General features: G+C 47.8%; 9 protein-coding genes across 9 annotated transcripts; 4 read left to right on the forward strand and 5 right to left on the reverse strand.

Annotated features, from left to right (window-relative positions):
- Nucleotides 1–682: 682 nt before the first annotated feature.
- I303_104923 (uncharacterized protein) lies at nt 683–1,380 on the forward strand (the record flags this gene model as incomplete). The annotated part of the gene is made up of 4 exons (XM_018408923.1): nt 683–722; nt 813–936; nt 1,031–1,104; nt 1,229–1,380. The coding sequence occupies 4 exons, from the start codon at nt 683–685 to the stop codon at nt 1,378–1,380; spliced, it is 390 nt and encodes a 129-aa protein (XP_018262614.1).
- A 2,108-nt stretch (nt 1,381–3,488) lies between these two features.
- I303_104924 (uncharacterized protein) lies at nt 3,489–5,763 on the forward strand (the record flags this gene model as incomplete). The annotated part of the gene is made up of 11 exons (XM_018408922.1): nt 3,489–3,666; nt 3,730–3,837; nt 3,899–4,011; nt 4,066–4,223; nt 4,284–4,447; nt 4,503–4,582; nt 4,641–4,687; nt 4,740–4,916; nt 4,977–5,125; nt 5,193–5,534; nt 5,609–5,763. The coding sequence occupies 11 exons, from the start codon at nt 3,489–3,491 to the stop codon at nt 5,761–5,763; spliced, it is 1,671 nt and encodes a 556-aa protein (XP_018262613.1).
- Nucleotides 5,764–5,996: 233 nt separating this feature from the next.
- I303_104925 (uncharacterized protein) lies at nt 5,997–7,311 on the reverse strand (the record flags this gene model as incomplete). The annotated part of the gene is made up of 5 exons (XM_018408921.1): nt 5,997–6,104; nt 6,217–6,604; nt 6,747–6,843; nt 6,950–7,178; nt 7,249–7,311. The coding sequence occupies 5 exons, from the start codon at nt 7,309–7,311 to the stop codon at nt 5,997–5,999; spliced, it is 885 nt and encodes a 294-aa protein (XP_018262612.1).
- A 1,023-nt stretch (nt 7,312–8,334) lies between these two features.
- Nucleotides 8,335–10,519, reverse strand: I303_104926 (uncharacterized protein; the record flags this gene model as incomplete). The annotated part of the gene is made up of 7 exons (XM_018408920.1): nt 8,335–8,740; nt 8,845–9,157; nt 9,212–9,429; nt 9,516–9,877; nt 9,962–10,173; nt 10,269–10,315; nt 10,377–10,519. 7 exons carry the CDS (start codon nt 10,517–10,519, stop codon nt 8,335–8,337), a joined length of 1,701 nt encoding a protein of 566 aa, XP_018262611.1.
- A 1,022-nt stretch (nt 10,520–11,541) lies between these two features.
- On the forward strand, nt 11,542–13,131 carry I303_104927 (uncharacterized protein; the record flags this gene model as incomplete). The annotated part of the gene is made up of 6 exons (XM_065969063.1): nt 11,542–11,706; nt 11,770–11,877; nt 11,936–12,349; nt 12,399–12,482; nt 12,548–12,943; nt 12,994–13,131. The coding sequence occupies 6 exons, from the start codon at nt 11,542–11,544 to the stop codon at nt 13,129–13,131; spliced, it is 1,305 nt and encodes a 434-aa protein (XP_065825135.1).
- Nucleotides 13,132–13,219: 88 nt separating this feature from the next.
- I303_104928 (uncharacterized protein) lies at nt 13,220–14,089 on the reverse strand (the record flags this gene model as incomplete). The annotated part of the gene is made up of 1 exon (XM_018408918.1): nt 13,220–14,089. One exon carries the CDS (start codon nt 14,087–14,089, stop codon nt 13,220–13,222), a length of 870 nt encoding a protein of 289 aa, XP_018262609.1.
- A 379-nt stretch (nt 14,090–14,468) lies between these two features.
- Nucleotides 14,469–16,241, reverse strand: I303_104929 (uncharacterized protein; the record flags this gene model as incomplete). Its single annotated transcript, XM_018408917.1, has 8 exons — nt 14,469–14,618; nt 14,681–14,773; nt 14,828–15,037; nt 15,102–15,349; nt 15,394–15,913; nt 15,958–16,052; nt 16,103–16,147; nt 16,214–16,241. 8 exons carry the CDS (start codon nt 16,239–16,241, stop codon nt 14,469–14,471), a joined length of 1,389 nt encoding a protein of 462 aa, XP_018262608.1.
- A 735-nt stretch (nt 16,242–16,976) lies between these two features.
- I303_104930 (uncharacterized protein) lies at nt 16,977–18,942 on the forward strand (the record flags this gene model as incomplete). Its single annotated transcript, XM_018408916.1, has 6 exons — nt 16,977–17,537; nt 17,591–17,842; nt 17,906–18,063; nt 18,120–18,351; nt 18,424–18,605; nt 18,672–18,942. The coding sequence occupies 6 exons, from the start codon at nt 16,977–16,979 to the stop codon at nt 18,940–18,942; spliced, it is 1,656 nt and encodes a 551-aa protein (XP_018262607.1).
- Nucleotides 18,943–19,247: 305 nt separating this feature from the next.
- On the reverse strand, nt 19,248–21,772 carry I303_104931 (uncharacterized protein; the record flags this gene model as incomplete). The annotated part of the gene is made up of 18 exons (XM_018408915.1): nt 19,248–19,483; nt 19,549–19,666; nt 19,727–19,788; nt 19,867–20,109; nt 20,167–20,229; nt 20,287–20,421; nt 20,481–20,517; nt 20,581–20,665; nt 20,714–20,782; nt 20,844–20,905; nt 20,963–20,974; nt 21,032–21,068; nt 21,132–21,150; nt 21,215–21,294; nt 21,367–21,444; nt 21,495–21,520; nt 21,580–21,590; nt 21,655–21,772. 18 exons carry the CDS (start codon nt 21,770–21,772, stop codon nt 19,248–19,250), a joined length of 1,491 nt encoding a protein of 496 aa, XP_018262606.1.
- Nucleotides 21,773–22,191: the final 419 nt, after the last annotated feature.

Here is a 22,191-nt window from a genome sequence, read left to right on the forward strand (position 1 = left end):
GCTTCTGCATGAATTCTCGATTACTCTAATATGACTGCCTAGAATCCCTTTGACCAAACTTCAGTATAGTAGTAACAGCCTTCGAGCTCGACTCGACCGCACCGACGCTCGCCTTGGTAGAGGTAGCTCGCGAAGACATCAGCGGATATCGTTCTGACAATGTTACACCCGGATGCCAAATTAATCCACAGAATCTTCGGTTCTTGACATTCGATCTGCACTACATTCTGGAATGTCACATGAGATAGCTGCCTATCTGATGCATGAGCTATAACTCGGTGACCTCTGAACATTCTTGAGGTCAACGAAGATATCGGACAAAGCAATACGATTAGGGTATCGAATGAAATAGCCTTCGCTTCGACAACGGCCAGGCAATTGCCCTAAAGTGGGGCAGGCAAAATTCCGGCAAAGACCGCACCGGCAAAGTGGGGAAAATGGTACCCTCGCGTCACCCTCAAACTGCACCGTACGAGTGTACGAGTACGGCAGTTTAATATCTTTCCCCACTTTCGAGTTGGGCGGTTTGTAGAATGCAATAAATCAGTTCACACTTACTTGTTCGAAGATATTCTTTTTCTTCTTCTTCGTTGACCACTTCAAGTGAATATCTATTGACTATACCACACTCCCTCGATTAAATTATACTTACTGGTAACCCCAAAACTAAAGGATATCTGCGATGCCTGCTCAAATCACTCACGTCACTGATGTCCCGGACAGTGAGTCGCTCGATCCCCCACATTAAATGTCGGGTCATGCTCAACACCAATACCGAACAAATTATGACAGTAGTTGACGAGGTAACACAGTGAAAGCTGTGCCTCACTTGCTTTCACCAGCAGTGCGATTGGGCGATACTCTGTACCTATCTGGACAAACGCCTATTGACGGTACGGGTAAAGTCGTAGATGGGGATATCGAGGAACTCACCACGTAAGCACAAACGATCCTGCAACGTAGACGAGAGGTATTCCCAGCCACATACATACTACAATAGGCTGATAGCTGACATCACCTTGGGCGACAGTCAATGTATTCGAAATTTGGAGAAAGTGCTGAAACATGCCGGAGGATCTTTGAACGATTTGGTGAAGGTGAACAGTGAGTAGACCCCAATCCGGTACCCTTTCATTATTATTATTCTGCACAGTGGCTACTGTACGTTGTCAGAGCTGATTGATGCCAATGTCCATCGTGATCTTGACTCTTTCCCGCGATTTTACAGTCTTCCTCAAGAACATGGATGATTTCCCCCGAGTCAACGCGGTATACGAAAAACTCATGCCCGTACCTAAACCCGCTCGATCGTGCGTCCAAGTCGCCAAAAACCCGGGAGATGTCAGAATCGAGATCGAGGCTATTGCTCGGGCACCATGAGCGGATTCGCTGTAACTCTTGCTGAAGGCGAGATGGCGAAGGCAGGCTGCGAGATGCGGCGGAAGAGCGGAATGATACGTGGTAACAAGACAATCGTTGCATAGAACATACATAGATGAGAACCTCCAAACAGCATGTATAAAGCTTTCGCAGGAAGGCCGCGTCAAATTGTTAGGAGGACGCGGACAGTACTTCGTTGGGATACTATCTCATTTCAGTATTGATGTCACGTGAGGCGAGGGCTCAAGATCGCCTCGCAGCTTTGAGATAGAGGCAGAAACTCATGTTTGAGCGTGTCTTTGGTTTCGCGTGTGGATATAGGTGCAAACGAGGTCCGAAAGACGTACTCCTCGTTCTGGGTCTTGTCAAAAGAGATGATGGTACATATCGCAAGTCAGTTGAGTAGCAAGCAGCCTGTGTCAGTGCTTGCATGAGGTGACCTCGATACCATTGATGAATGAAGAAGCGAGCCAGCTGGGTTGCCCATTATATCATGTGTCAAAGACGTGGGACAGGGAAATTAGATGCGACATAAAGATGAAGATCATTTCCTATTTCTCCGCCTTTGCCCCTCACACCCGTTCCCTCAACGTTTCTGATTTCTGCTGACCCTCACTCGCAACCTCTTATCTCCTCCTCTCTTCTCCACTGACATCTTCTTGATCCTCTGGAGAGTTTAATAACGATATCATTCAAGCCATGTTCGCTTGATTGATATACTCTTGAATAGGGGTTTCGCAGTCGACTCATTTTCCATGTTTGAGTATAACTCAGACTGCTGTTGAGTAAGCCAAACCAAGCCCGTCCGGCTTTCTTACACCCGTTCTGAAGGCTCTCGACCGAGTCGGATGAGTCTAAATCTTTGTGAGAAGCTGGTCGGAATCATCGTGTAGTACTCTCGTCCCGTAGTTTCGTCGTAAAACCCGAGAAAAGGCCCCCTGTAGGTCTTGCAATAGTATTCTTTCCGTAACTCCACGTGGACGAATGAGGTATTCGTGTAGGTTGGCAATAGCCGACAACCTGTCGCGGAAGACGTCATGTCTTTTCTAGCGTCATCGAGCGGATATCTGCGAAAGAAGTGAGAGATAAGGACATCTGATAGATAAGCGATTCAGTATGTAATATGAGTTGAGAGGGGAGTGATTTGGATTGTCAAAGATAAGAAAGCGAGGTGGAGTCAGGGTGGAATGGTGAATCATAGACTACTCGTATACGCTAAGCACCGATTGCTTGAGCTTGTTTTGTGTGTATGGGAACGCAGGTTAGTTTTTCCAACTCCTTTCCTGTGGTATGAGTCCTATGTCGCGTGTTTGTCTGGAATTCGCGCCGCTGCGATGAGTTTTGATCCCTCCTTACCAAATTTACTCTTTCAGGAAAGAAACTGAAAGGTACCGGTCGGATCTTGATGGATTGATCTGCACCATGCGGTCTACTAGGGAAAATGATCAATGCCAAGACAATGGTATACCGTAATTAGGTACAGTAGTTGTACTTTTCGTCCATCATATTAGCCGTGCATCCACTAAGGTTATTTTAGGCGAATTTCGTAACTCTTGTCGTTCGTCCGTTGTTTTCGAATTCAGCTCATGCTTTATCATTTCATTCATTTGATCATGCGTACGTCCTTTGGGTTGTTCCCATCCATAGACTGCTTTCACGACTACGATCAAATCGTATGTCAAGTATTGCAAATAACACTGCTACTATGCTTTTTCTCCAGGAACCGCTTAATTCTTCTTTCCCAGACGGATACTGATAAGCCCCATCTCCATCTTCCCTTTGACCCGCATACCCGCAGTGGGTTGTGGGTTTGATCGACAAGGATGTAACTTGGCAGGGTGAGAGGAGAGGAGATTGACCAATCAAAGAATCACTTGATACGCACACACACACAAACTTGCCGATCTTGTTTTTTTCTCGCTTTTATCATTTCGAATTGGCTCGTGTGATAGATTGGATTTGATCGGTCATCTGGGCTGGAGCTGACGAGATACTCCCATCCAACTAATATATAATTCACATCTTACCGCATCCTTTTCTTGCCCCTTCTTTTTTTTCTCCTTTTCATTCTCTGTTTCATTCGTTGATCATTCAAGGCAGTTTTCAACATGTCTATCGAGAGACACAACCAGCCTATGCCTTTCGAGCAGAAGAGCGAGAAAGATGTGCCCAATGACACCTACTATCAAGGTCCGGCCGGGGAAGACATTCAGCCTAGAGAGGAGGAGACGTTGCGAGCGTTGAAGAGTAGACAAATCAGTATGATCGCCATTGGTGGTGCCATTGGTAAGCCCTCGTAATCCATAAACGTCAGAATCAAGTGAGTGAATCTAACAAATCATGATACAGGTACCGGGTTGGTTATTGGATCCGGTACTTCTATCGCTCGTTCTGGTCCTGGATCAGTATTCATCGCGTACTGTATCATGGGTGTTGTCTGTTTCGGTGTGCTTCTCGGTGAGTCACATGATATCTGTAGATGAATATACCGAGCTGACGAGTTCTACGTTGTCTTCAGCTTTGGGTGAGATGAGTACCAAATACCCCACCAAGAAAGGTTTTGCAGGTCACGGTACCAGATGTGTCGACTCTGCGTTCGGTTTCGCTACTGCTGTTATCTACCTGTGTAAAGTGAGTCGCGACATACTTTTCGAAGGATCCTGCTAACATGTCTTCTCAATTCAGTATCTCATCTTGTCGCCTAATCAGATTGTCGCTGGATCATTGGTCATTGGGTACTGGAATCAATCCATCAACAAGGCTGTATGGGTCACCATCTTGATCGTCTTTGTCATTGCGATCAACACTCTCGGCGTCAAGTGGTTCGGAGAAGTCGAATTCTGGTGAGCTAATCAAACTATACCAAATGCACGAGAGCTTTGTTGACGTCCTTGAAATCCCAGGCTATCGTTCATCAAAATCATCACCCTCACTGGTCTTATTCTGTTGGGTCTCATTATCGACTTAGGTGGTGTACCAGGGCAAGACCGACTAGGTTTCGCCTACTGGAAGCATGGCCGAGCGTTCAAGCCATACAAGTCAACGGGTGACACCGGAAAGTTCCTCGGTAAGTCTTGCGGCATTCTCACGCATTTCACGATGTACTGAATACCCTATCGTAGGTTGGTGGAATGCTATGGTCCTCGCTCTTTTCGCATACACTGGATCAGAGTTGGTCGCGATCACCGTCGGAGAGGCCAAGGTGATTTACTGAGCTGCATACAATTTTAGCTTCAACTGATTTCATGATGACCCCGTAGAACCCAAGAAAAACCGTTCCTGCTGCCATCAAGAAGACCTTCTTCCGGTAAGCTTGACTTCCTTTTCTTTCTTGAGTGCAGATGCTGACGTGTGTATAGAATCATCTTCTTCTACATCTTCGGTATACTGATCATCGGAATGGTCGTCGACTCGAGCTCCCCTCTACTTGCTCAAGCCGCTAAGGCAGGTACCTCCGGGGGTGCTTCCGCTTCTCCCTTCGTTGTAGCCATCAAAGCTGCTGGAATAAAGGTGCTTCCTTCGATCATCAACGCTTGGTGAGTGTTCAGCACGATCTTTTTCGGTCCGTCCCGGCAATTGTGTTGACATTGTATCAGTATCCTCATCTTCACTATCTCCGCTGCCAACTCTGACCAATATGTCGCCACGAGAACCCTCTACGGTATGGCCATGGACGGACACGCCCCTAGAATCTTCAGAAAGTGCACCAAGCGAGGTGTACCTTGGGTAGCGTTCATGTTCACTGGTGTGTATCATTGTGTCCCAGTGCTTGTCCAGGTAGTTAGGAAGCTGACGATGCAATTTTGTGATAGGATGCTTCATGGGTTTGGCATACCTCGTATCTTCCGCCGACGCGCTCAAGATCTTCAATTACTTCGTCAACACTGTCACCATCCTCGGTGGTTTGACTTGGGTATCAATCTTATCTTCTCACGTAGCCTTCATGCGGGGTATGAAAGCTCAAGGTATCGACCGAGACACCTTGCCTTACAAATCTCCCTTCCAGCCATACTTGACCTACTTCTCCCTCGTCATGATCGTATTGGTCTGCTTCTTCAAGGGCTTCGACGCTTTTATCCCATGGGATTATAAGACCTTCATCACCAACTATATCGGTATCCCAGTTTATGTCATTGCTTATGTCGGTTACAAATGTAAGCTCTATTCACCTTCGCTCCTATTAAAGGGTTTGCGGGAATCGATGCTGATTATACGTGTCATGCTGTAGTGTTCTACCGAACCAAAGCTGTCAAGATGCACGAGATGGACCTTACTTCCGGCTCCAGAGAATTCTTCGATATCGATGATGAGGACCACGAGGATCTACACTACCAGACCCTCACTTGGAAGGAGAAGATCGTTTACCAAATCAAGAACTGGTAAATGGGATCACTCTTACGATGTCATGGTGTCTTCATTATAGCCCGAATCACCCTCATTTCAAGCTTTGTCGTCAGGGCCAATGCGCTAGCAGGAAGAATGATAGTAAGCTGGTCATAGCAATACATAGTCACATTTATTATTATACGAATATACACATGCAATATAATGGGACGCGAATGATAATATATTATACGTCTATTTTACTGATCATTCGCCTGACATTGTCGATGAATTCACTTCTTGTTCTTGTGACGCAGAAGGAAACTCCGGTAATCTTCGAATTCCGGGAACTCTTTGCGCACTTCTGCGATGGGTACATTGTACCCTGTCTCCTCGAAGAACTAAGTATGTAGTAGAGTGAGGCAGATCAGCTTTGTACGTTCTTCGGTCTACAGCTGAATCGAATGAGAGTAGACGAAAGAGATTGACAGAATATTGTGAGACGGAACTGACCTTTGCGAACTGTTTGACGACAGGTACGACCTGCTTAACGAACCAAGCTAAGGGCGAAGGACTGAAAGCGATATTATGACCCATGACTTCTTTATAGGTGGCTTGAATCTCTTTGACTGAAAGTTCATCCCCTGCTAATCTGATAGGACCTTCTCGACCCTGGACGAAAGCCCGAGCACCGGCTATACCAATATCCCTTGAGCTGATCAATTGATGCTTTTTATTGGGATTCTTGTAGTATGTGTGTTTTGCCCAGACTGTACGACCCATCTTGAATTGCGCTTCGACGTCGGGGAGCCAGATGTCCATGAATTGGACTGGGCGGAGGAAGGTGTGTCGGATCGGAAGGGTTAGGATGTGGTTCTCTACCGCTCGTTTGCATTCGAAACTATAGTATGGCATAATCCCAATGAATCAGCTTTCTTGCATACAACCTTATGAGGTGGCCATTGAGGTTCAGGGGATATGGTTCAATGGAGGAAGCATCTCTCTGAAGTAATAGCGAGCGTGATGAATGGTACTGCACTCACGTTGAGAACTTCGTATCGTCTAGACCGGCAAAATCGACAGAGGAATAAACTATATGCTTGACTCCGAATTGGACTGAGGTATCGGCGATTGCTTTGCCTGATAATATGTTGGTGGATCAGTATTGGTAAGATTGAGGTTTCGGAAGAAGGGCACGCAGGGGAGCGCTGCAAAGAGGAGGATTTTGGCTGGAAATCCAGCTCACCTTGCCTGATCATCGTCGTATCATCCACATACCCCTGCACGCTAAACACGCCATACACATCCCCTTTTTGCAGATCAAGCGATTGGAATACCTTCGAAGGCTCTTCCATGCAGTTATCCGGTACTTTGATCACTTTGACTCGGGGCAAAGAGGCCAAGTATTTCGATGAGCTGGAAAGTGGATTTCGAGAGAGTGCTATGATGTTGAACTCGGCATGAGGTGAGAGTGCCTACGATGGAGAATGTCAGCTCAGACCTCTTGAATCACCTCAGCTCAATGCGCATGAGACTGTTGCTCACCTCGATCAAGCCTTTGCCCTGCACTCCGGTAGCTCCAAATACTATGATAGTCTTGGTCGTCATAATTCTAAGGTCTTAAGATTGGTTGAATTGCTTGTAAGGTCGTGTGTATGTGTGTATAATATTATTGATCTGGCTAAGTTGCTTTACTTGCTTGCTGCACTGATACTGTATTGTTGGTCTGCTTCGATTTGTTGCTTGCATGCTGATTGATCTCATTGTCCTTCTGGCTCCTTATATATCTTCAAGAGGCATGGGAAGGGTGGCCGAGGTCGCGACAGAAAGTAAGTCATTTCGCGCCTGCAGGTCATTGATAAGCGTCGATCATGGTAATGTTGGGAAACGCGGTCATGGATGACCGTAAACAAGCCCGAGACGCTGAATGCGACGCTGAGGCTTGCGACGCCATGCTTTTTGCAGCCCGTAGCTTATGGGCATTGACTCGGTCGTGATGAGCACCATCGTAGAGTATAGCGGTCATGCATACCACACAGTTCATGACGAAGAATGGAATTTGGTTATGGTTATAAGACGATGATGAGCGGGCATGAGATTGACAGTGTAAGCAAACGTGCTTGAAATACGGTAGAAATAGGTGAAAACCTATTTTTAGAACTCGCTGATCCTGGGCATTGAGCATGTTAGCCGCTCGTCTGTCAACAAAACTGCATTAGCAAAGGGCAACTTCTGCCTCATGCATGGGAGGGCTGATATTCCTGCAACACCGGACTATGCAGGCCTGGAAGGCCGACATTCCTGTGCATCATTCGAGTAGCGTTGCTGATTCATCATTGCTGATTACTGACCGGTAGATCATGGCCTTTCCTCATTCCGGTGATAATCACCATACGTCATCAAGTACGACGCCTTATTATCGCCTTTTGTGCTGTGACGATTGAGATGCCAGAGCATTGTAACGAACATGATGCATACTCGTGTAACACTACGGAACAGCTTAATTATACATCTGTACTAACTCAACTCATCTTTACCCAACGAAAACAATTATAAGAGTACGAGGTTGTCCTCTTCGACGATCCGCGGCTGGAGACCATCGAAAGCTCGCATACAGATTGGCGATTAGGTTTAGAAGAAGATATCTGAGATCTTGTTCCCCTTAGATTTCTCCTGATGCGACTCGACGTACTCGCTCGCCGCAGTGATCGCCTCGATAACCTCCAAGTCGGAAGTCAAGTCGATCTCGGCGGCAGGAATGAAGAATCTGAGTGGTTTCTTGTGTCTGAGGACTTCCCATGTCTTGAACAGGATGATGAATCCAGCAAAGATGAAGACGGCTCCGTAAGTGAATACGAAGCTGTCCCCGGCCCATCCTCCCGGCACCATCAAAGCGTATCCACTTGCAACGAAAGCGATTGGCGCGCAACAGACGACCCACCAGCTGGAGAAGGGTTGCAGGTACGCTCGGACAGGAAGGAAGTCGTTGTTCAGTTTTCCTTGGGCTTTCAGACCTGCTCGGAATCGCATGTAGGTGCTGAATAGGAAAGATAAGGGTGTCAGCGAAGCGTCCTTTCAATGTGAAATGTACTTAAGAGAGCAAGAGATGAATTATGGCTGGGAGCTAGAGGCTAAACTCACACAGCGATTGAAGTCCAGTTGACCAAGTTGGCGGCACCAACCAAGGACAAGAACCAGTTCAGCACGACGACAGAGCCAGAACCAAGGGAGAGGAATGCCAAACATCCGAAAAGCAGGATAGCAGTGACGGAGATATAGGGGACACCGTTCCTGTTGAGTCGCTTGAATACGCTTGGGGCAGCACCTCGAAGAGCGAGGGAGTAAAGACCTCGAGAAGAACAGAAGACCGCGGCGTTACCGGTTGAGAAGATCGAGACTAAGACCAAGGCGTTGACCAAGTCGGGGAGGAAGGGGATTTGCAGTCTGTTCATGGCTACTCAAAGGATCAGCTTGGGAAGTCTAAGTATGGGATTGATAGAATACTTACAGATAATATAAGGAGACTTGGCAGCTCCCGGAGCACCCGCGGCAATGGCACCGAGCAAAGCAGGGTCGTCTGCGGGCGCGTTGATACCGACACAAAGAGCACCGAGGTAGAAGAACAGGATAATTCTGACGACAGTCGAGTTGAAAGCTTTGGGCAAGATTCTTCGAGGTGATTTTACTTCTCCGCCAATCAAAGAGATCCAATCGGGTCCACCGAGGCTGCAAGTAAAGGGTGTTGACGTTAGTAGTGTTTGCTTATGCTGAGCAGATCAGGTCACGATAAGTGAGATTGAACATCGACTCACGCGAAACATGACCAAAGGACAGCATCCCAAATACCCTTCATCCTGAGCGCAGGGGTCTCACCAGCACCGAAGGGTCCGGGGGTCTTCCATGCTCGGAAACCAAATTTATCGTGTAAGGGATTTCCACCGCACATAGCAATCAACGTGTAGAGTGTAAGACCAATTTGAAGGAGGATCTTGGTGATACTGATCCAGAATTCGGCTTCACCGAACCATCTGACCGAGTACAGTTGAAGAGCAGCGAACAATACGAGACCGACAGCAATAGGAATGGCGGGGTTGAGGGTTAGAGTCCAGTATTCGATCATGACGTTGAAAGCTGTTAATTCGAAACACACCAAAGACGCTTGGGCCAGGAGAAACTATTCGGATGCAATGCGGAGGTACCAGTCAGTCAGGATCTTCTGGGATATGGACAACAAACGTATCTCGGCTAGTCGACTCACATTCCAACCGACAGCTTTACCGATAGTCTTGTCCATGAATCGTCCGGCAAAAGTGATAAATCCTCCGTCGATGGGAAGGAGGGTGGTCATCTCGATAAGGCAGTTACTCGCTCCGAAGATAACCGTCGACCATACGATAACTCCGATAAGAAGACCCAGGGGACCAGCAGACGTCAAGGGGCCACCGATGGATACGAATAAACCACTTCCGACTGCGAAGAGACGGCATAGGAAATGGTAAGAAACCAATTTGGTCGTGTCAGCACCCGCGTTGCTACCAAGTCCCGCTTCCTGTTCGTTGACTCACCAGCTCCTGAGATGGAAAGGAGTTGCACATGACGCATACGAAGACCACTATGAGGCTGTAAGCATATATCGATAGCAGCAAGAAAGCATCGCAAGGGTCGACACTCACCGATGAGGATCGTCGTAGATCTCTTGATATGTTTGAGGATCCATTCGGGGTACTTCTAACGTATCTCGAGCGACGGCATCCTTATCACCTTCGCCGCCGAGGTAAGCTTCTTGCTTGTATCCATGGATATCTTCGCTTGACATATTGGACATTGTCGAAGTATGGTGCTGAAACGGATGGGAAAGCTGCGAAGATCAGTATTAATGATGCGTGAATATATATCTGAATCCCGTGTCATATGAAGATAGTCTAGCCGGTCTTATCGTTGGATTTGGCCGTATGTCGAGGCTCCTCAATTTAACGTTAAATCGGACTTCGCTTAGAGCAAACAGGATCTTGGCGGCTCGCTTAGGATCTGCTACGACAACTATCGCAGTAACAGTAAGTAAGTCTGAGCACGCCCTTCACAGTCTGGATATCTGCACTCCTGCCTGTTTGCGCGAAGAGACCTGTTTCCCTGCCGTCGTCGCATCAATTTGGTCATGTTTTCGATTACTAGAAAACTAAAAACCATGTCTATCAAACCTCGCTTAGGAAGGAAAGCAGCAGAAAAGGTGTTCCAGCAACCAGTCTAACGTTATCAAGCTTGTACTTTTTAAGGCAAACAAGTCCGTTTTCGCGGTACGATGCTTGGGGCCACTTGTTTACCCCGACGTAATTAAACCTTGGGCTATTCGGGCTTTCCTACGTCAACTAGAGGATAAGAGCGATGAAAATGACGTGAATGATTTGCGCCACCTTTCGTAAAGGATACAGACCGAACCAATCCAATTATCGGATTCTCACGGACCGCTCGGGATCCAGCGAAAACACCATCCGCGACGTCGGAAAATCCACAGAACCTATCACCTGATAACTTATCTCTTCCTTCACTTTCTCTCTATCTGGAAAGAGATGAAGAGGTGTTCGGCATACATTTGGTTCACGGATTCCGTCCGACATCTCGGAGCGAATGTGGTATATGCACATGCTCTTCGCCACCCGAAAACGACCTCGCTTAGCGATAAGGTAGGGCGGGACTCCAAGACCGACCGACAGACAATCCGATTGAGCGGTACCTGCACGCGAATGCAATCTTATGATAGACCACAGGTTGTCTGCATCGACACAGGCTGATCTCCCGCTCAGCAATCTACCTTCTCGAAATCAAGCGCAATTCCTCGACATGCCTCTAGCAAAGAAAGATAGCAAGATCCTTATAGTAGGAGGAGGGGGAACTATTGGGTCTTCGACGGCCCTGCATCTAGCTCGAAGAGGATACAAGGATATACGCCTGCTAGACATCTTCCAAAACCCGTCTCTGAATTCTGCCGGAAATGACAACAACAAGGTGAGCTTCTTCGATGAATCCTTGCCGACGCTTAAGTGTCTTTGCGCTGATGGGTCGGTGAAGATGGCAGGAGATGATCATGCGGGAATATGGGGTGAGATAGTTGCGGAAGCATGGGATATGTGGACGAATGATCCTCTCTTCAAGCCTCACGCGCACAATGTTGGACGAGTAAGTGAATAGACAATACATGACTCGACAAGCGATATGCGCTGACGGCTTGATATAGCTGGATCTGACCAGTAAAGAGGAACGCGAAGGCAGACTCAGGACGCGTTATGAAGCGATCAATAAGGAAGGAAGGGGTCACTTGGTAGACTGGGTAGAGGGGACAGAGCAGATTGTGGCGAAAGCTCCTCATCTAGCTCATGCGGATCTGGCAGGATGGAAAGGGATCTACGTCAACAATGGTGGATGGGTAGCAGCTAGAAACGCTCTCAATGCTGTTGGACACGAATTGCGGAGATTGGGGGTGAAGACAGCATTTGGGACTTCAGGTACCTTCAAGGAAATATTATTAGCGAAAGACGGAAAGACGGTTCGGGGTGTCAAAACGGCGGATGGGACGGAATGGGAAGGAGATCTGGTAGTCTTTGCAGCCGGTGCTTGGTCTCCTACACTTTTGGACTTGGAGGGACAATGTGTATCAAAGGTGAGTCCCGACAGACCGTACAGATTGCTGATATCCGAAGGCATGGGGTTACGCGCATCTGAGGCTGACACCGGAAGAAGCGAGAAAGCTGAAAGGGATCGCCACGACGTACAACCATGAACTGGTACGTTTCATCTTTTGATGGTCTGCTTCTCGCCATACAGAGCTAAAGTTCGGATGTACTCAAAGGGGTTCATAATGGAACCAGAAGAAGGCAGTCTGGAACTGAAAGTGGTCAACGAGTTTGCCGGATATACCCATATGCAGAACATCAAGCCTTTTGGAGCAGCCAAGGAGATACGCATGTCCGTACCTCGATCCAACGCCATGAACCCGACAGATACGATATCGACCGAGTCGCTACAAGCTATCAAGAAGCTCATCGAGCTGTGGTTGCCCGAATTCAAGGATAGACCGCTGCACAAGATGGCCATGTGCTGGTGTACAGATACAAAGGATATGAACTGGCTTCTATGTGAACATCCCAAATACAATGGCTTGGTCGTTGCTACTGGAGATGCCGGAACGACATTCAAGACTTTCCCGAATGTAGGCAAGCAAGTTGTGGATCTGATAGAAGGAAAGGTAAGCAGCAGAAACTTGGCCTGCAAATCTATGAGCTGACCCTTGCACAGCTACCGGAAGATAGAAAACACCTCTGGCGATGGCGTCCTGAAGCTGGCGATAATGGGACCGCTCGTGAAGGAGAACAACCAAAAGACCTGAATGATGTAGAAGGCTGGCGGAATGACCCGGTGAGAGCAAAGCTCTAATCTGTGTCCTCGAGATACTTGTGATGGTGTAGCTTGTGCATACCATATACTACCATTCCGTTCATCCGTGCAGTTCATGTTTCGCCACTCAGAAAAAGTTCCTGATCTCCTCTGCTACTTGCTTGACATGGGTCTCAAGCAAGAAATGAGTACCATCCTCGAAGATCTTGACTTTCGCCTCTGGTAGGTCCTTCTTGTACGCATGAGCACCGGGAGTGGGGAAAATCTCGTCTTTTCCTCCCCAAACTACTAATGTAGGGATTTGAGAGCTTCGGAAGAATTGCTGGAACTGCGGGTAGAGCTTGACGTTTTCCTGGTAATCGTAGAACAAGTCCAATTGCCTTTCAATCTTTTCTTCGCCTGACAAGTTTAAAAGGTAGTCCAATGTGTAGGCGTTTGGATCGACGTGTGAAGCGAGTTCTTTGGTGAGACCGTCGAGATACTGACCCTTGGTTGCGTCCAAAGACAAGACACCCAAAAGTCTACTTCTAAAGTCTTTCCACTCTTCACTCCCCTTTTCTTTCTGCCAGTACACCTTGAGCGGATCCCAGAAACTAGCTAGTCCTTCTTCGTAGGCATTTCCATTCTGAGCGATCAAGCCTTTGACAGCTTCGAGTCGATTGAGAGCAAGTCGGTAGGCTGTCGGAGCACCATAGTCGAATGTGTATGGGATGAACGATTTGATTTTGAGTTGATCAAGTAATTCACCGATAACCTCTGCGATCTGAGCGAAAGATGCGACGAAGTCAGCCGGGACGGTGGTGAGCCCGAATGCAGGGAGGTCAGGGGCGATGATGTGAAACTTGTCGGCTAATAGTGGAATCAATTGCCGGAATTGGTTTGAGGATGAGGGGAAGCCATGAAGAAGTAATAATGTGGGATTGTCTGTCCGAGTACCTGCTTCTTGGTAGAATACCTTGTATCCTTTGGAAAGTTGGGCAGTGTGGTAAGTTGTCATCGTTGCTGTTGGGTTGAGTGAGTGAACTTGATGGGTAGATTCGCGTTGGTCGTTGGTTGTTTGTTGAAAAGGCTCATGAGAAGAGCCTATTTATACGCATCCGAATTTCTGAATAGCATGACGACTGATTACCCGGCTTACTAATCAAGTGATTCGAACGTCATCTTGACTGCAATCGACGTGACAGCTTATTCAGCGGACGTCGTCTTCGGTATGCATTTCCATACGAAGTACCGTCATACCTTGACATGTTCTCTCGCTACGAGTATGCATATCAAACACCGTGCAAATTGTTTGTAATCAAGAGAATCGATCTAATCTACGCATATACCGGTGTAACGGCATGTTTTGCGGACTTGGATTCCGCGCCAAAATCTGCTCAACCTGTTCGCGCTAAACCGGTCAGATTTCTCGGTCCCCGCGGCCCTTCCTCAAGACCATTCACACGAGGTGCGTCAGAGCGCCATCTCCAGTGTGATCGCAAGGGCGTCTGAGCGTCATCACCGTGCATGAAGATATCCGCGGCGTGCTGTCAATGCCAGTCAGCAAGTGGTTTAGGCTGGGACAAGCCAATTGCGACAGGATGCTTACTTCTCCTAAGACTGGCAAGAACTTCGCACCATGGCCGCTACCACCAGTACATATGAAGAGGGAGTTGTCGGTGTAGGAAGGACAATAGTCGATCTTGCACAATTTTAGCTTCATGTATGACTGATTGTTGGAATAAAACAGACTCACTACAAACTCATTGTCGAGTGAATCTGTGTACCAGCAAAACTTGGTTGAGTAAAATGGAACATCCGTAAATTCTGGCAGGAATATCGACACAAAATAACGAATAGCATCCACTGCGCTTTGAGGAGGTTTCACGTCGCGATTTGCGGGAACAGACCATTGACCTTCTTGCGAGAAAGACGCCTCTTCCGGGGCTGTCTGGAAGTGGGTGTACTGTCGAATCATGGTTAAGCAGTGAAGGCATGCATGGCAATGATCGCAGACTGGTCAAGCTCACTTTCACGCCGCGATAACCGATCTTAATGATACCTTCCTCTGTTCGAGGGAAGACGTATATGCTACCTATATCCTTACCGCCAGCGTCTCGGGACGCGCTTTTCCAGGTGATGACAGGGAATTTGGCTGGCGAATACTTGTCCCACAGAGCAGTATCTTTGGGATCTATCTTGAATCGGGCGACACTCCCACCTGACGACTCGATATGATACGATAACTCGGGAAGAAGTTGTGTCGAGAATGATCCGGCTATTCTATTCAGCTGAGTTCTTGGCAAAGCGCAATCAACCTACCAGCAATTACCGTTTTGTCGGACAGGTGCTCTACGCCATCTTTCGTTCGGATGCCTTGGATCCGACATCCACCACCGCCATATTCAACTTTGATCAGGGAATCGAAAGCGCCTTTCTCAGCACCAAGCACAAAAGGAATACCCAACCCCTGTGCTAGCTTGAAGTAATGTAGACACGCCTCGCTACTTCGCGTAAACCCCGCTGTGGTATCAAGCACGGCAGCAAAGCTCTGCGAAGGATCTAGATCGGGTATAGGTACATCAAGGAGCTTGTGATGCCATCTTGCCTCCTTTGCTCTCAATTCGTCATCCTTGTCACCTTTGATGAACAGCTTGTCACGCAGTCCATCACGTCTCATATTGGCGATGGTTTCCAGCTCCAAGGCCCCCAGATTGGCCGTGGGCTGTACTCGAAGCATCCCGGATGATACGAACAGATCGTTTCCAAGCTGCTCCCATTTTTCTCGCGCTTCCATGGCAAGTCTTTGGTAGTGGATCTTCTTCCCATACGAGGCTCGGAACTGTGCGCGCGTTGTCAGAAGGATCACGGCATACTCATACTTACGATCTTGTTCTGGTCAACCGAAGCGGCTTGGACCTCGAAATCTTTGTATTCATCTTGGCTATAATCGTTCTTATCGAATACAGTGACCTCGTATCCTGGGCTTGGATCAGTATTCTCGCATACCTATAACTGGGTTATCGCTCACCTCGCTGTCTCAAGGCTACGGCTAATGACAGTCCAAAGATCCCAGCTGCAGCGGAGCGAGGCTAATTAGCAAAGGTAGCGCGCCCTCTCAAGTGGGAGCAAGGCTGCTCACCTCCCACAATATTGATTTTTTCACCCATTATTTTGTTGCTGTTTCGCTAGGTCTTTCAATACAGTTTACTGGTCTCGTAAGAAGTGATATCCGATTTCACCGGTTGAGTCTGAGAGCCGACACGCGTTGAATGATTACGAAACAAGTGACAGCGAGCCGGGTCTTATGAAACGTTGAAGCGAAGACCGCTTAATCCTCATCACTGCACTACCGTCCAGTCCTCGTTACCCCTCCATATGGTATAGAAAGGCGGGACCGTCGCGCTAAAAATGCTTATTTGACATGTTCCATGCGGATCTACACACTAGTGTCAGCTCAGGGACCTCCTGCCCAGCCGCGGGTGGAAATCAAAAAATAGAAATTCCTCAAGCCTGCCAAGAAAGGGCAAAATTCGTCTGTACCGTATAACTTCTCCGCCGACAGCGATAATCAACCTCGAGTCCAGGGAGATGGAATGCCAAGACATTCCAGAAGCTCAGAAATCATTGAGACTTTTTTGCGGACAGCTATACTTCGCTCGCCATTGGTTGTTGACAAATCCGCTCCACCTCAATCAGTGCCTGCATTGCGAGGACGATGGTAGCGCATTGGCGAATTCGAGGACTAAGACGGTCAGCGTGGCGGGTATGACGAAAAATTTTGGACTTTGAGCTGCGAACCGGCTCTCGCTATGGCTATATAACTCGAGAAGCTGGATAGAAATTCTTGATGAGCCTCTAAGCAGTACGATCAGCTATTTCCGGCTTCAAGTACCGCGCGCAAGATGTCGCTCTGTCAAAACAATAATGCTGGAAGCAGCGCCAGCAACACCGTCGATGACCTTGACTCGTACAAAGATATCGATGTCATCAACTCGCCGCCACAATTGAGCGGGACCCTCGAGAAGACCGACAAGTCGGTTCAAGTCGTTGATGAGGGAGCCACCGATGACACCTCAGTCTTCTACAACAAGTACAAAGATACGGTTGGTGTCCTTACTCCGGAGATCGAAAAGAGGTTGACGAAGAAGAATTTCTGGAGATTGATGGTCCAAACATGGTGGATCGCCTTCCTGATCCACCTTGACAAATCCACCTTGTCGTCCGCGAGTACAATGGGTATCTTCAAGGACGTACAAATGACCAAGAATCAATACAACGAATTATTTATCGTCTTCTACGCCGGATACTTAGTGGCCCTCTGGCCGGGAGCCTACTTGTCCCAACGGATCGGCCACAAGTACTTCATCACCGGTTCACTCTTCCTCTGGGCCCTGCTTTTGGGTGTTCACCCCGCGGTCAAGACTGGTAAACAGCTCATGGCCCTCCGATTTTTGCTTGGTCTGGTAAGCTATCTCATATAGCCCACGTAGACTTGTACTGACGCGATGATGTACAGACCGAATCGCAAATCGTGCCTTCTACTGCTGTGCTTCATCAAGCTTTCTTCGACTACAAACGATCACCCTGGATCCAGATGCTCTGGTGGGCATCCGGATCCTTCGCCAATGTCCTCTTGACCATGATTGCCTACAAGCTCATCCTGGATGACAAGGCTGGAAGTCTGCCGGGTGGTATCAGCAGTTGGAAATGGCTTCATTGGGTGTGCACCATCCTCACCTTCATCGTCTTTGTGCCTCTGTTGATCTGGGTGAGTGTGGCATATTGCTTTCAAGTCAAGTCAGAATACTAAGTCTCGCCGGGATGATGTCAGCTACCCAATTCTCCGGTCGATGCGAAATGGCTCACCACAGAAGAGAAAGTCCATACGATCACCATGATCCGACGGACTCACGCGGGTGTCAGAAACTCTACTTTTAGATGGAAACAAGTGCGAGAATGCTTCACAGATCTCAAAACATGGCTCTTCATGTGAGTTTTCGAGCTGGCTATCCTAATGACGGATGCTGATCATTGTGCTTCGACAGTGCTCACATGTTCTTCAACGAGCTGCCAAACAACACCTCTCAACAGATCCCGTTATTGATTGTGGACTATGGATTTACGCCGGCTCAAAGTGCTTTGTTCAACATCGCCAAGCCTATCTGGGGATCTATGCTAGTCGTAGCGACCGCTGGTTTGCTTTTTTGGACTAACCTGGGCATGGGGTATTCGTGTGCCATCTCTTACATCCCATGCTTCTTGGGAGGTATCATCGAGGTAAGCGTGTTGTTTATTTGCACCATTATTTTCTGCTGTCGAGCTGTGAAGCTGATAAATTTGGGCATGTAGCTTGCCGCACCTTGGAACAACAAGATCGCCCTTGTCGTGGGGACTCAGATATCCACCTTCAAGCCTTCTTACCTTCTAGCTTTGTCCTGGGCAGGTCTCGCTACAACCGGCTACACCAAACGGATGGTCACTATGTCCTCTTGTGTCGTCTCGGCCGCTGTGGCGAATATGATCGCCCCTGAGTGAGTTCCAATGTCCTTTCTTGTACAAGTCATATACAGATTCCGGTGCTGATGGAAGCAATGTAGGTTCTGGAAAGAAAAGTACAGACCTCGTTACCGCCTCCCATGGGCTTTCATGACTGCTTTCTGGGTGATTTCTCCCTTGTTATGTGTAGTCATCAGGCTGTACCTGCAACGAGAAAACAAACGACGACAAGCTGTTATCGAGGAAAAGGGTGATTACGAAGAAGATGCCGAGAAGGTCAATGTTGAAACTGCCGGCGAAGTGGTGCAGATGAACGACTGGGATCTTGATCTGACTGATCGGGAGAACAAAAAGTTCATATATCCTTTGTAGATCTGGAATTTCAATTGAACTGTCATCCTGGCAAACCCTGACAAATGGCTCAACCCTTAGTATTGCCCTCCATACACCTTAGCTCGGTTTCAGTCCTTTTAACTATAGTCATTCATTCATGTCATGAATCAATCGAGCTTTTCATCATACAGCGTGTGTAAGAATGCATTCCTTGGTCACCGCAAAGCCTAGTATAATTCACGCAAAAATCTCCGGCCTGATCTGATCAGCTGCAAAGATCGTCAGATCCGGCATGTAGGATAAAATTCCGGAAGGAGGCGAGACACTCGAGCAATTGCAGCCGCTTATCGAGTAGGATGAGCAGCCAGTCTGTCGATAGCTGGAACGTCTCCGGCTTCTACCTTTTCCTCTTCGTGCTCCGGAACGCCGCTCTCGAGGCTGCTCGTAGTCTCTCCTTCCAGCTTGGACTTCGGCACGTTCTGGTATGGGAGACCGTACTTTCGGACCAAGAGTGCCATTATTGTACAGCCCGAAATCGCGATGGCGTAGAATCCAGCTCCCATTTTGTAACCGTATTTATCTATCACGCAGCTAAGATCAGCTTCTAAACAGTTGATGGAAGCAGAGTGGTTGATAAGAATTTACAGTGGGGTGCTTGTGACGCCGGATACATTATGAATGGGAATCCGGAGATCCAGGCGTAGCCTATGCCGTTTGCTAGACCAATGACCAATGTTCTTACTTCAGCATCGGCGCTGCACAGCTGCAATTACAGGTCAGTGCCTTAGTCAATACGTGGTTCGGGAAGCAAGACGGGGCTTACTTCACTGAACCAGGTGAGCAATAAAGCGCCACTACCGACTGCGCAGTAGATGAGCATGTACCCTAATTTGCATCAAGGACATTAGCGATGTTCACAGCACTTTTGTAATATGAGGAGGGACAAGATACGGAATAGCTTACCAGCAAATTGGCCGTTAAATCCAATATCCCAAATGGATAGCAGGATGTGGCCCAACATGCCAATGCCGGCCACAACCCAAATCATAGCCAATCTAGCTTGGAAGTAATCACTCAGGGCTGCCGATCCAATGGTGGCAAAAATCTGCAAAGCTTGACCTCCAGTGGGGATCAAATTGACTTGATACACAGAAAATTTGTGGCCGGAGGGATTGCTCTTGAGGTACAAGTTGAAATACGAAATGGCTAGGAAAGAATTGTCAGTATTTCCTCCATTTCCGTTGCAGAATGGGTTCAACTCACCTTGGCCTGCAACAATACAAGGAGGGTAGCAGAGCATGATGATCCACGCTGGGTATTCTTTGACTGCAAGGCAAAGTCAGTGATATCAATGAGATCGAGGGCCGAGAAAGCTTTACTCACAAACGGCGATGACCTTTGCAAGAGTAAGTTTCCCTTTTGGCGCTCTACCTATCTCTTTCATTCTTTCCTCTGCTTCCTCAAGATGGTGGGGCTTGAGCCATATAGCCCGGGAGTTCTTAGGAGTATTGGGGATGACTGCAGGCCGCCATGTGAATCAGATGTTGTCCGCAAGGGTCAAAAGGGAATCTACTTACGCCAAAATCCCGCACAAGCGATAGGCAGCGATATTATCTGACGATGAATAATGGAGTCAGCATTCACGCATTCGCAGGACATGATTGATGAGCCACTAACACTGTCAATGATGAACAACCAACGCCACCCAGCAAGTCCATGTGAGCCATTCAATCCTTTGTAGATAGCGGCTTGCAGATAACCTCTGTGACAGACTTAGCGGAATCCTCGGCAAGATGCTTGCGTCACTTACGAAAACATCGAACCAGCTGCAGAGGAGGCTTGGAGGAACGCGACTCGCTTGGCGAGTTCCGCAGGTGTACTGAAAAGAGGCCAAAGTCACGTTAGTGATCCGTGACAGAAAATATGTGAGGTAGACTCACTACCATGACGCCAACACACTGACAAATCCGGGGTAGGCGATGGACTCCAGGAGACCGATAAGCTGTGTGACGGACGATTTCAGCTTGACATATCAGGATGGCAGAGTTTGAGGACGTACGAATCGCATGCCCTATTCAACAGGTGTCAGCCAGTGTATGAGTCCTAAAGAACTGATGAAATCACTCACGAAGATCAACTTGACATTCTTGGCAGCAGCATTAATTCTGCAAGAAGTATACTCAGCCTGCCGCTAGATACTGATCGGGCGATCTGGTGTGGCGACTTACGCAATGAGTATACTCCAGGCTGTTTGCGGGAGACTCATCAGCTTACTGTATCGCGGACGGAGCCCGAGGATTAAATGACTCACTAATTTCGAAGATTGGGATAATGACACTGGGTCGGAATTTGGCTATCAAGAATTGACTTGGAATAGTCCCTATCGTGTACCTGTGTCGAACAGGCCAAGTTATGTCAATTACCAGATCAAAGACACCGATTAAATGATGAGATTGAACCGACCCTATGGAAAAATATGTTCCCACCCAATTATACTGATTGCCCTTGAAATGCAGCTCCTCCTTCATACCTGATACGTAGCTGATCATTGTCATCAGCAGTGATGTGATTTGCAGAACGAAGACGCTCACGCATTACTGTGAGCTTGTTGATCGATCTAACCAAGTCATGTGTCAGTCATCTATACGGCCTACGGAATAGGTTTATCCCACTCACGTATTTCATACCTGAGGGAAAAAGGAGCCTTCATCAGCCCATCGTGTCATTGCAGTAGGCCAGAATGCCACTCACAGTACGAGATACAGACATAGGTCATCAAAAACAAGTCGAGTCTCCTGACCAACGCCGTCCTGGCTACCTTGTGCTCATCGGTGTTATCGGCGCCTCGGTTTCGTGCGAAGAACCTCATTCTGCCTTTCGTCTATACTCTGCGCTAGATCGTGCCAAAGTACCGTATAAGGACGATCTATTCCAGGGCAAATTTCATCAGTAATGTAGCAGGACATTATATATCGTTTGGTCAGGCTTTGATAATGCATATCGACAAATTTGAGACTTCAGCAGCGATGAAGAAGACCGAGAAAGAAGTGATCACGTCAATTGTTGACAAGTGAAATACGGGAATAAGGGGTTACCACAAATTCGGGACATGCTTCCGCGTACGGTACTCGCGATCGGCGAGCACGTCAGATTTCTCGACCGAATTGACTTTCTCACCCGAATTGCTTGCACTGACGATATCCGATGACGAGCTCAATAACGTATAACAATTTCAACTTTGGTCCTTCGTCAGAATATCAGGCCTTCTGAGTCAAAGCTCTACACTTG

The sequence above is a fragment of the Kwoniella dejecticola genome, chromosome 6 (assembly GCF_000512565.2).
Source record: "Kwoniella dejecticola CBS 10117 chromosome 6, complete sequence".
Classification (NCBI taxonomy): Eukaryota; Fungi; Basidiomycota; class Tremellomycetes; order Tremellales; family Cryptococcaceae; genus Kwoniella; species Kwoniella dejecticola.